At 45.7% G+C, this 12500-nt stretch overlaps 1 protein-coding gene across 1 annotated transcript in view; it reads left to right on the forward strand.

The window, feature by feature from the left end:
- cacna1c (calcium channel, voltage-dependent, L type, alpha 1C subunit) overlaps positions 1 to 12500 on the forward strand; it is a gene marked incomplete at its 3' end in the record, with an annotated part of 50290 nt that overhangs the window by 22485 nt on the left and 15305 nt on the right. The window contains exons 21-24 of the mRNA XM_056577921.1: positions 2464 to 2547; positions 7080 to 7151; positions 10379 to 10516; positions 12090 to 12155. Of these exons, the coding sequence (XP_056433896.1) occupies positions 2464 to 2547; positions 7080 to 7151; positions 10379 to 10516; positions 12090 to 12155 (360 nt within the window). The remainder of the gene's footprint in view (positions 1 to 2463; positions 2548 to 7079; positions 7152 to 10378; positions 10517 to 12089; positions 12156 to 12500) is intronic.

Consider the following 12500-nt stretch of genomic DNA (forward strand, 5'->3'; position numbering starts at 1 on the left):
TCCCGATCCGGGGCTGACATTTGCTCGTGACATTTGAGCTGTGGAACCAGAGCGGTCTTCGGCGTGGGGGATCCGGCGCCACACGCGCGCGTTTATTAATTTATTTACCGGGTGATGGATGAGGTGTCATTAAACCCTCGCCCTCACAACAGCTGGCCCCCGTCGGGCCGAGGCAGGCCGGGAGGCGGCAGCCGGCTCACACACCTGTGCACGTCCTGTCACGGTGGACGAGGACGGGGTGGTGCTAACGCTTCCCTCGGCAGGTCGGGTCGAGCCGTGTGGCGCTGTGTGTAGAGGCTCGCTCAGACCAGACGCACGAGGCAAGACGGTACGACGTACGATGATCCAGTTAGAACTGGACTGATCACACGGATGACTAAATGAGTACCAAAACCGTTTCCATAGTAACCTGTTGGGATCCCATTGAGGTTATTCTGTAGTACTCACATTCGCCTCATTTGACAGCTGTCAATCAGAACCGGACGCTGGTGAGATCAGTTGTGTGCTCAGACTTGACATTGGCTCGTCTCTTTGGTCTGAGCCAGCCTCACTACGTGACAGTGTTGTTAGCCATTGGCTATCGTTCTGTCCCGTTTTAGTCTTTTAAGGTGGCCGTGAAATATACGTTGTGGCGATAGAATTGCTGGTCCTATTGACGAGTGATTATTGTGTTAAATGATTGCGTTAATTACATTCATGTACTAATTGAACTTCCCCTCAGGTTAGTTTAAACACAGATCCCCCCCTGTTGATATCATCATATTCATTTTGGGTGTGATTTTAATTCATCTAAAACTTAATCTTTGCCTTTATGAGTACCGTATTAAAGGATATGCCAGGGATCTGAGCAGACAGGTCGTACACATCCCACGCTGTGCAACCAGCTCGCCTTGACTATCAAAGTAGATCCGGCTCAGTCGGTCTGGTATCCCTCCCCTCTGGGGTACCCCAGTGGCCGTATCACACAGCTACGCCTCAACCCTTACTCTACAAAGTCCGCCTCGCGTTGTCAATGGGTCTCTTCCGAGGGTTTTTGAAAGACAGCGTGTAAACATGTCCACGTGGCCGCTTGTTTCCTCCACAGTTCAACGCCGGCGCCCTGATACGAGGCTGTGAGGTGGCGACTGCTGCTGTGCTCCTTCTAACATTCCTTTTGTACCCCTCCTCCTCTTCCTCCTCCTCCTCCTCCTCCTCCTCCTCCTCCCCCACTCACCTTATCCTGTCTAGGGTTACTTTAGTGACCCCTGGAATGTGTTTGATTTCCTCATCGTAATTGGCAGCATAATAGACGTCATTCTCAGTGAGATCAACGTAAGTAAGACGATCCCCGCCCTCACTCTCAACCTGCTGCTGGCCTCTTGTCCTCTCCCTCTCTCTTTGTCCTCTCCACTCTCTCTCTCTCTCTCTCTCTCTCTCTCTCTCTCTCTCTCTCTCCCTCCCCCTCTCTCTCTCTCTCTCTTCTGAAGTCAGCACTTCAGCTGAGACACTGCGCAATCTGGGCTTTTCCCCTCCTCCCTTTCCACCTCTCTTTCCCTCGACTCAGTCCTTCCTCTTCCTCGACTCAGTCCTTCCTCTTCCTCGACTCAGTCCTTCCTCTGCCTCCTCTTCCTCCCTCTCCTCCCTCTCCTCCTCTCTGCCCATTCCCAAATCCACGAGGGCCACCGCACAGATCAGCAGGCTTCTCGCTGAGCGGTGGCGTTCAGGCAGAGGCAGCCACGCAGGACAAAGGGTTATGCCCCGAGGCCAAGGTCCGTCCTCCCATTGGTCCTCCCTGAGTCGACCGCTTTCCCTTCGTTTTTCCTGCCCGGAGAGAATTGCGCTTTTCCTGGGAACCGTTTTTTTTGTTTTTCAGTTTGAGAGCCGGACCGTGACACGTCCCCGGGTTTGGGTTCCCTAACTAACAAATCTAACACACTAACCAATCGCCACAGCCCACTTTTTTTCGAAATCCTTTTTTTTTCATTTCTAACTCCAGCAACAGTGGGGGTTTTTTTTCCGTTGACGTTTGATTTGCAAAAAAATCTGTTGTTTACTGTTGTTGTTTTCATTGTTGTTGTTGTTCTAGTTGTTGTTGATATTCTCCTCTCATGGACAAGCATGACCAGTCGCCTCAGCTCCTCCTCCTCCTGCTGCACATCTCTTCCAGACTCCTCCTCCTCCTCTTCCTCTTTTCGTTCTCTTTCTGTTCCGTTGGTTTCTTTATCGATTCTTCCTCCCCTCGCTGCTCCAAACCAAAAAAAAAAAAAAAAGCGCTCATATATATATTTATAACTGTTTTATCTTATTTTCTTCCTCCTCTCTCCTTTGATTTCCTTTTACGTGTTGCGTTTTTAATTTCTTCTTTTAAATGTTCTTTTGTTTTGTCCTTTTTTCTTGTCTTGTGTTTCCTCTTCTTCTTCTTTTTCTGGTCCTGTTTTTTCTGTCTCCGTGTCTCTGTGCTGTCCTGTCAACTCCCAACTGCAGCATTATTTTGTTGACGCATGGAACACATTCGATGCATTGATAGTTGTGGGTAGCATTGTAGACATAGCCATCACAGAGGTGAACGTAAGTAGTGCCACACTCTCTCCCGCCCTACCTGCCTGCCTGCATCCCTCCTGACCACAAGAGCGCAGTGCAAACAGGACTGCCGTTCCCGTCTCAGGGCGTAACTGTGGACCCCCTCACAGATTTATTGAGTCTCTCCCCAGCTGTCCCTCGCTGTTTTGAAAAAAATATGTAGTACATAATTCATAAATTGGAGAATAATATCCAAGTTGATAAACAAGTTGTTATGGATTTGTTTCCCTCCATCAGTCCTTTTCTGTTTTTAGACATCTTTCTTTGTAAAAAAAATGAATAAGGAATAAGGAACATAAAACATTATACAGACAGTGAAAATCCTATAGTCGATAAATACAACTTGCAATTCCCTTAAATCCTGCCCTTCGAGACGGGTATTGCGGCTTCTGTTTGCTCGAGCATCAATACAGCCCCTCAAACTATCGCATTTTCCTCAACACATGTGTGGTGGTTGTGTTGATGTGGTGTTATGTTTTCTTAACCCTCTTAATCATTGCGACCGGGGATGTTGTCCATTCCCCTGGCATGATTGACGCTGCATTAAATGACTTCTGGAAAGGTGGTGTATCCAGGGCCAACGATAGAATCACAGAGTTTATAACAAATACACTGCATACTGCAATGTAGGCTGAGACCGATTGGTAAACCAACGTCCTGCCTTGATGTTGGTGTTTTATTAAACATCGGCCTGTGATCATCATCAAGAAATTGAATATAATTAGAAAGATATAAAGTTTTAAGTTTTGTATTACAAAATACATGTATGTCACTACATTTAGAATTAAAACTTAAGATAACTTAGTTTACAGTTCCAGATTCACAAGTGGCGTCAAAGACAGAGAGGACCACATTCAGCTATTTAGGTTTAGGTTATTAGCATCAAGTTTGGCCTTCTCTTGGTAACAGGTGGTTTCAGAAGTGGGCAAAGTTCACTGTTAAAGCCACGCTTGTTACCTTGTGAGAACTAGCGAACAGGCAGGTCTTAGGAGTATTCTTCAAGGAATTCAAGGAGATGGAACAGAGAAGCTTCCTGCCGGGGGTAGAACGCTCTGAACACTGTTATTCCATCCTCCATTAGACTTTCAGTGCTCTCAGGCCTACTGACAAGATGACATCCCACTCGAGTGTACCAAAGTAAAGAAAGACCCCAGCTCTCCCCGTTCTGTGTCCTGCTAATGTCGAGAGTTACCTCAAATGACATTTACATTGGGCCAGATCTCCGCTCTTTAGTGTGGTAGGACATTTTCAATGTTTTGACAATGTTTAATAAAGCCTCCGTCATCTGCGTTTCTATAGAAATGTATAAAGACTATTTGGATATAAATGACTGATACTCAAGACTCACTGTGAATGTGTGGGTGTTGAATGAGGTCGTTGGCCAGCGAATACACACACCTTTAGTCATTTGTTCAGTTCACCAATTCAGCACCCTGTTTGTCGGTTTGGATTATGGTTTTGGTTTGATTGGTTTGGTTGGTTGGTTTGCGGTTTTTAACCAATTATTTTCACTTCTAACTTCTAACCGAAAGGCATGCACTCAGTCTTTCCGTTTCACTCTCTCCGGCCTTTTGAATTGTATTTCTTATTATTTGGGTTGGAGAGAAGCCCGAGCTAGAGTTAATGTTGCAATGTTTTTGAACGGATGTTTTTTCTTCTCCTTTTTTTCTTCTTCTTCACCTTATAAGAAACCCTCTTGCACTTTATGACGCACAACTTCTGCCAAACGTTTTTCAAGCAAAAATGTAACGATAAATAAAAATAGCACCAGTCCTGAGCTATTTTTTGCTCAAATTGAACAATCCAAATTGATCATCGAAACTTGATCACTCCCACCTTGCTCCTCGATACAGGGTGCTCATTGGATGGAATTGGATGATCTCTATCCCAGTCGACCACCCAGATTCCCTCCCTAGTTATCGATTGAGATGATATCACTGCTTTTGTATTTTTTCCCCTAAAACCTGCGGGTGCTTCTTAAATCTCCTGATCTGTTATTTTTGCATTTCTTATCTTCTTTGGATTTGGTTTAAGAAGAACTGGTTATAGCAGATTTGTTAGTGTTTTGCACTGATCTGTGTCTTGACTGCATCACTCTTGCCCCCTCTCTCTCTCTATCTCTCTCTCTCTATCACCCTCTCTCGCTCTCTTTCCCTCCTCCGCTATTCTCTCCCTCCCTCCCCCCCCCCCCCTCTCTCACCTGAAATGCGAGCTGGGCAACATGAGTCTCTTGCGTCACATGGTCCCTTCCTCTCAAACCGATTGGTTATTGAATCGATTTAACAGATCAATTAAACAGCCTCTCGTAGTATAAACACACACGGTTCTTCAAGAGACCTATGTTGCCTACTGAACACACAGGTGTTGCTTGACACAAAATATGGATATGCGTTTATGACGCATTTGCAACGTGAAGTACTTGTCTGAATTCACTGTTGGCCGCCGCTCCAATACTGGTGGCGTCAACAGCTTCAGTTCATCTCACTTCACTGTATTTATTGTTCGTCACGGAGCCATTAAGTGATTTATATTAATTTAGTTGAACTACTGTTTAAAGTTTTTCCGATTGAAATTCATGATGGCTTCATTCACACACAACTTATTCAAAGTATTGCAGAACATCAATATTGTGAACGTTTGGATGTGTGCTTAGAAAAAAACACATTGGCAACAACTCACCCTCCCAATTTCACAAACACACAGACACATTTCCACCCCTGACTTGACGACTTAATTCCATCTCTTCCTTACAAAAAGAAAGAACTACCTTCTTTCCTTCTTTCCTTCTCAACCTGACTCCCCTTGCCCTCGCTCTCGCTCTCGCTCTCTCTCTCTCTCTCGCTCTCCTTCTCAACGTCTCTTAACCCCACGCACCTCTTGCCTTCAGGCATCTCCCCGCACGGTGGATCCTCCAGTCAGCATTACAACGCCCTCCGATTGCTATTCCTCCACCCTGTAATGCCTGTGTCGCGCCCCTTAATCCACTCTCTTCGCCCTCGGTGTCGAGCTCCACCTTTTGTGTGAACGCAAAAATAACTTTGACATTTTAAAAATCGCGAGCTCAAACGCAGACTATTCCCCCAAACTGAATATGAATACGAGTATTAGTTTGTTCGCTCCCCTCTAGCAGTATTTGCATATTGTCTTTGTTGTTTTTCATCCTGTTTATCACGATGGTCAGGGGGGCTTCGAGTGGCCAAACGCATCCCAGATCCGAATCTTCGGCCATCCGCTCTGACGCTGATGCTGCCGCTAAGAGGATCTCAGCGGATAATCTGTCTCTGTCGGAATGTGGAATTCACTTCTACCCTGAAAAGTACCGCTTGGTACCCCAAACGCCGTGCCCCGCGTCGACCGGTTAACCTCCGTCAGCGAGATCAGCGCACGCTGACGACGTAACGTCATGTTGTGATCCCGGGAGAGCTACTTAGCGGCGCAGGGCTCTCGCGGCGTACGGTTAGGTCAAAGCGTGGTGGAATTGCCCATCGCAGAGACAGCAGCCATTGTCCTCTGCCACCCGGATGCCTTTGAGGATAAACCCTCAGTCGCTCTAAGCTCTTAGGGTCCAGAGTGGCCAACCCCTCTGGTGCACTTCTGTCCTTCATCTGGCAGGAAGACAGAGACAGCCACAGGCACGCACTTTACCCCCCGCCGCCACATGCACCACGCACTCTCTCTCACTCTCACTCTCACCCTCTCTCACTCTCACTCTCACTCTCACCCTCACTCTCTCTCTCTCTCTCTCTCTCTCTCTCTCTCTCTCTCTCTCTCTCTCTCTCTCTCTCTCTCTCTCTCTCTCTCTCTCTTTCTCCCTCGCTCTCGCTCTCTCTCTCTCTCTCTCTCTCTCTCTCTCTCTCTCTCTCTCTCTCTCTCTCTCTTTCTCTCTCTCTTACACATAAAGACCCAAGTCTTGAATACATACTCCTATATCATACATTAAACGTAAAAAGTCTGAAATGAATGATGTAAACGCACACACACACACACACACACACACACACACACACACACACACACACACACACACACACACACACACACACACACACACACACAAACACATTTCCTGATGATTCCATGTTATTAACTCGAGTGGGGTCGCGGCGACCCAGAACCCTCTCACCCCCGGCACACTGCAGTATCCATGCAGGAATACTACGTTATCACGTGCACCCACATCTCTCCCACGCGCCAGTGCTGCACGGCCACACTGCGATGCAGACAGCCCACCACTTCACGGACACGACTAGCTTCACAGGCTCCACCAACGCACACGCGCGCGCACACAAACACAAACACATCCGTTTGTCACTAGACATGCACGCGTGTAGAAATGCAATGTCCCCCCTCTCGCTATGATGTCATTCCTCAAGCACACGCACACACACACACACACACACACACACACACACACACACACACACACACACACACACACACACACACACACACACACACACACACACACACGCGGGCGAAGGCGCTGCTCTAGTGCTGATCTTTGTTGCCTTTCCTTAAAGCCAGCTGACTCCTCCTCGTCCTCCTCCTCGTCCTCCTCTTCCTCCTCTCATCCCCCCGTGGTAAGGCCAATGGTACGCTCCAACGGTAACCCTGTCCGCCTCCCTTCCTCCACCTCCACCTCCACCCCCCCAGCCCCCCCCCCTCCTCATCCTCCTCCCCCCCCTCCCTGCATCTCCTCCTCGCTCTGCTGCCAGAGCAGTTGTATACGGTGATCAAACCTCTCAGCGCTGCCTTCATCTATGCAGCTTTGCCGTCGCGCTAAAGCCTCTCCTCTCTCCTCCTGTCGTTCTCCTCTCCTCTGGTGTTCTGTCTCCTGTCTCCTCTCTCCTCCTGTCTCCTCTCCTCTCCTCTCTCCTCCTGTCGTTCTCCTCTCCTCTGGTGTTCTGTCTCTCCTCTCTCCTCTCCTCTCTCCTCCTGTCGTCTCGGCTCTCCTTTGGTGTTCTCCTGTCTCTGCTCCTCTCCTCCTCTCCTGCTGTCTCTCTCATTCCCTCTGGTGTCCTCCTGTCTTTCTGCTCTCCTCTCTCCTCCTGTCTCTCTCTCCTGCGGTGTCCTCCTGTCTCTCTGCTCTCCTCTTCTGTCCTCCTGTCTTTCTGCTCTCTGCGGTTCTGCAGCAGCATGCTTAAAGTTGTCAGGCGTAGTTCAGTCTGTGCGTTTGTGCGCTTGTGTTTGTGTGTGTGTGTGTGTGTGTGTCCGTGTGTGTGTGTGTGGGTGAGCGAGTGTGAGCGTGTGTGTGTGTGCGCGTCTGTGTGTCTGCAGGTATATCTGTAAAAGTGAGTCTCTATTGTTGTTGACAGTGTGCACACGGCAATCACCAACCCCCCCACCCCCCCCACCCAGCACATCATAGTCGTTCCCCCACCCCCCCTTCCTCCTACCACCACAACCACTTTTTTTTAGTCTGGGTGTGGTCCTCCAAGTGGTCTATCTTTCTATCTATCTATATATATATATACCTTAATCCTATCTCTCTATCTCTATATCTATCCATCTCTATATTTCTCTATCTATCTATCTCTCTATCTATCTCTCTATCTCTCTATCTATCTATCTATCTATCTATCTATCTATCTATCTATCTATCTATCTATCTATCTATCTATCTATCTATCTATCTATCTATCTATCTATCTATCTATCTATCTATTTATCTACCTAACTTCTATTTACCTATATATTTATCTATGTGTCCGTCTGTTCGCTTTGTGTCTGAGTAATTCAGACGTCCCTTGGATATTTTCTCCTGTCTCGCTGTGTCTCTTGCTGTTCAGCTTTCCTATTGTCCATCTCTTCTCTGTGTGGCACTCTGTCTCCCCCTGGGCTCAACTGTTGGTATTACACGGAGATGCAGACGCGTTGAGCAGTGTTGTGTCATTTCCTAATTACCTGGCAGAGCAGTCAAGAACAACTCGCTTGGTGCGTTGCTTTTTAGCACAACGTGTCCGAGATGAAAAAAGAAAAGTAGAAATTACAGTTTATTAGGAAACATTTTAATGAAAAGATTGTGACCCCATTTTCTTTGAATGGGTGCACTAAATAGAAACAGCTTCAAAGGGCCGTATTTTGGATGCAAAAATATTCAACAAGTTGAGTATTTTGTGAATAAAAAGAACACATCACATGAGTTGCCTTTGGCTATGCCTGCAGACGTGTGAACAGTGACGTCATGTTATGATCCCTCTCTGTTGTTGAACCACCAGGAATACATTATGAAGCACTATACACACTAAGGGCAACAAACAGATTCAAAACAGTTTAGCTCAGTAGGTCTAGCCTAATGCAGCATATTAAATAATACGAGTAGCAGTAATGCAGGCTAATGCTTCATCTGTGATAGTAACAGCCTATTGCTTGAATGTAAAACGTTAGCACTTTCGGGAAATAAATGAGTCAATGTTTCATTGACATTTTTGGCCTGTGGATTTGGAGGAGCCAGAAGTATTTAATAATTAAGTGGTGTTGGAGCTGCTTTCTGTTAGAAGGTTCAATGTTGAATCGTTGGTTACTATTCTCTGGTGTTTTATAAATGGATGCGGAGGTTGAAACAGTAACTCCAACTATCCCTTTTGGGATTAATAAAGTACAATTAGTTTAGTCACTGCAATTTCCTAGGGCACTCCGGGGTTGAGATAGAAGATAAAAACATTAAAATACCAAAATGAATGGATAGTCTTTTAAAAACAGCAGGCATTAAAGAGAATATCAAATTAAAGCGTAGTTCAAAGGATGTTATTTGAGGTAATGTTTAAAAGTATTTCCGTTAACAAAATATCCAAGAGACAAATGCCTAATAAGTTAATATATTTGTTTTTGTATTACATATAAGTAATCAACCAACAAAATGTTTTTTCATAGAAAAACAAACTTAATGTTTTTGTGGCTTATTTTTTGCATTTAGTAACAGGCTTAAAGTGGGTGTATTAAGTGTTAAATTATAATGATTAAACATTTTAATGTAACATACCATAAATCGATTTGTCGAAACAGGAAGTTAATTTATTGAATCTGTTTGTTGCCAGGTGAATTTCAATGAGATAATTTTATTCAACAAGCGTGTTTGCCCGATTCTCTCCCAAATCTCTCTTGTCAGTTGGTTTTGATGGGACATTTTAGGACGCATTTTCCCTTTTAATAACTGTATGCGTGTGTGTGTGTTTGTGTGTGTGTGTGGGTGTGTGCATGTGTGTGCGCGTGCTTGTGTGCATGTGAGTGCATGTTTTCTTCACTTTCTATATTTTGTGTCTTTTGAATGGATGGATGGGTTATGTATGTATTTCTATTATGCATGTATATGTTGTTCCTTCTGTTTATGTGACCGGTATCGGTTGGATATATTTTATATATCGCAACTTCTACTTTCTGTTTGTATCTGTATTTTCTTCTTTTTTTTTTGTGCATGCGTGTGTGTGTCCGTGTGTGCGTGTGTGTGTTCATTTTTACTATGCCTTATTTCTGCCTGCTATTTCATGTGCGTGTATATTTCCCTACACACACCCTACACTGGTGTGTGTATGTGTGTGTGTTGATGCATGCACTTGTGCACCTGTGTGTGTGTGTGTCTGTGTGTGTGTATGTGTATGTCTTTGTGTGAGTGTATACATGTGTGTATGTGTGCGTACCTGTGTGTATGTGCATCCCTTTGTGTGTGTGTGTGTGTGACTGCGTTCCTGTATTCCTGCGTGTGTGTGCACCTTTGCGTGCCTGTGTGTGCTTGTGTACGCGCCTGTGTGTGTGTGTGTGTGTGTGTGTGTGTGTGCGCGTGTATGTGCTTGCCCATGCGTCCTAAACCCCCCAACAAAAGGGACTGCAGAACTCAGAAGAGAACGCCAGGATCTCCATCACCTTCTTCCGGCTGTTCCGCGTGATGAGGCTGGTGAAGCTGTTGTCTCGCGGGGAGGGGATTCGGACCCTGCTGTGGACCTTCATCAAATCGTTTCAAGTGAGGGAGAACCGGACGCAACACGCTGTAGTTGGGCTGGAGGGCTGGATTCACACCGCTTGCGCGACACCCACCCAGAGGGCTGGCTGTTGTTAGATTAGTAGCCACTAGCTGTCGTCGTGTTAGCTCGTGAATTAGCAGTTTATTAGGGAGTTTAATCAGACACAATGGATTGTACATTTTTATTATTATTAATTTGATTTTATCTTTATTTTACCAGGAAGAATCCCATTGAGATTCAGTATCTCTTTTACAAGAGAGTCCTGGCCAAGACAGCCGCATGTAGTTCCACATAAAATATACATAAATAGACAACATAAAACAGAAAAAGACAATTGGCAATTTAACATCATCTCAACATGATCACCCTCAACGTTCTGTGCATTTAGTACTCAAATAGTCCTTAATATATGTAATATGAAATTACACATATCGCATTGTATTATATGAAATATTATTATTAGTATACTTATGTCTTATATTTTATTACACATTATCTAATTATATATTTTATTGCATTTATTAAACCATATTATTTTTATTTATATTACATATTATTAAAAAGTAACATTATAATACGTTTCACAGGTCATTGAAGGACAATCTTTTTTAAGATTTTGCACAAAACAATATTTAACCTTGATAAATGCTTAATATTCTAACACAGTTTATTTGTGTAAATCCAGCCTGGGTACGGTCTTCAAAGCCCCCCCCCCCCCCCCCCCCCCCCCCCCCTTTATAACCCCTCCTTCTTTGAGCCAATCAGAGGCAGCTAGGATGGACAGCTGTGTTGTCCAATTAAAACGATGCAGGGTTTGCGGGGCGGGTGGTTCTAGAGGCTTCCATAGACATCGATTGTGGGAGTGATGTCGGAACATAGGAAGGGACTCTTTAAGTTTTTACCATCATCTCTCCTTTTTGACATGTTTCTTCTCTCTGACCCCCCCCCCCCCCCCCTCATTAGCACCATGCAAAGAGCCCTCCATTCATGTAGTTGGGTTAAGCTTTAGATAAGGCCAGAGGTGGACCTGCCAAACCCTGGAGAAACTGTTTGTCAAGCAGTCATTGTTGCCACAAGCCTTGTTGGCACGTCTGCCCCACAAAAGTGTTATTGGTGTCTTATTGCGGCATGCACACGGAAATCTGTCAACTTTGTTGACAGAGGGGTTGCCTGAGAATTTTAGACTAATACAAAATGTAACATAAACCATAGACAACGGGCCTTATTCATCTGGCAGCCATTCGCTGGAGCCAAGATGGACCATGATGGAGGCAAAGATGGCCGCTAGGCAAATAAGGCCAATGGGGAGCAAGGATAATGATAATTCGTAATGAGCTGATGACACGCCGTCACAGGGTCGAATCCCATTCAGAGCACGGCTGGTATGGTACGTTGCTTGTTATTCAGTGCTGAAAACGCGCCAGGCGTTTCCATGTATTTGTAGCGGGTAAGCAGTAATCCAGCTCCATGGTTCATAGAGGAACGCTGTGTGAGTGCATGTGAGCGCGTGGGCCATGGCAGCGTGGGGGTTGCTGGTTCCATGCCCGTACTGACGCGTGTGTCTCCCCCCAGGCACTGCCCTACGTAGCGCTGCTTATAGTGATGCTATTCTTCATATACGCCGTCATCGGGATGCAGGTAAGACTCTGTCCGGTCGGCCTTCTCCTTTCCTTATCTCCTCTCCGTGCTCCTCCTCTTCCTCTTCCTCGTGTCCAGACGGTCTTCATCCCTTTGTTTGTGCGTGTGTGTTTGTGTGAGTGTGTCTGTGGTGTGTTTTGTCCTCCTGGAGTCTTTTCATCAGGAGTCCTTATCTGTAAATGTCGTCTCCTCTTTTCCAAACCTCCTATCTGTCTCTCTCTCTCTCTCTCTCCCTCTGTCTGTCTCTCTCTATTTATTCTCTACATTCAATCTCTCTCTCTCTCTCTCTCTCTCTCTCTCTCTCTCTCCCTCTGTCCGTCTCTCTCTCTCTCTCTCTCTCTCTCT

The sequence above is a fragment of the Gadus chalcogrammus genome, chromosome 19, assembly GCF_026213295.1.
Source record: "Gadus chalcogrammus isolate NIFS_2021 chromosome 19, NIFS_Gcha_1.0, whole genome shotgun sequence".
Lineage (NCBI taxonomy): Eukaryota > Metazoa > Chordata > Actinopteri > Gadiformes > Gadidae > Gadus > Gadus chalcogrammus.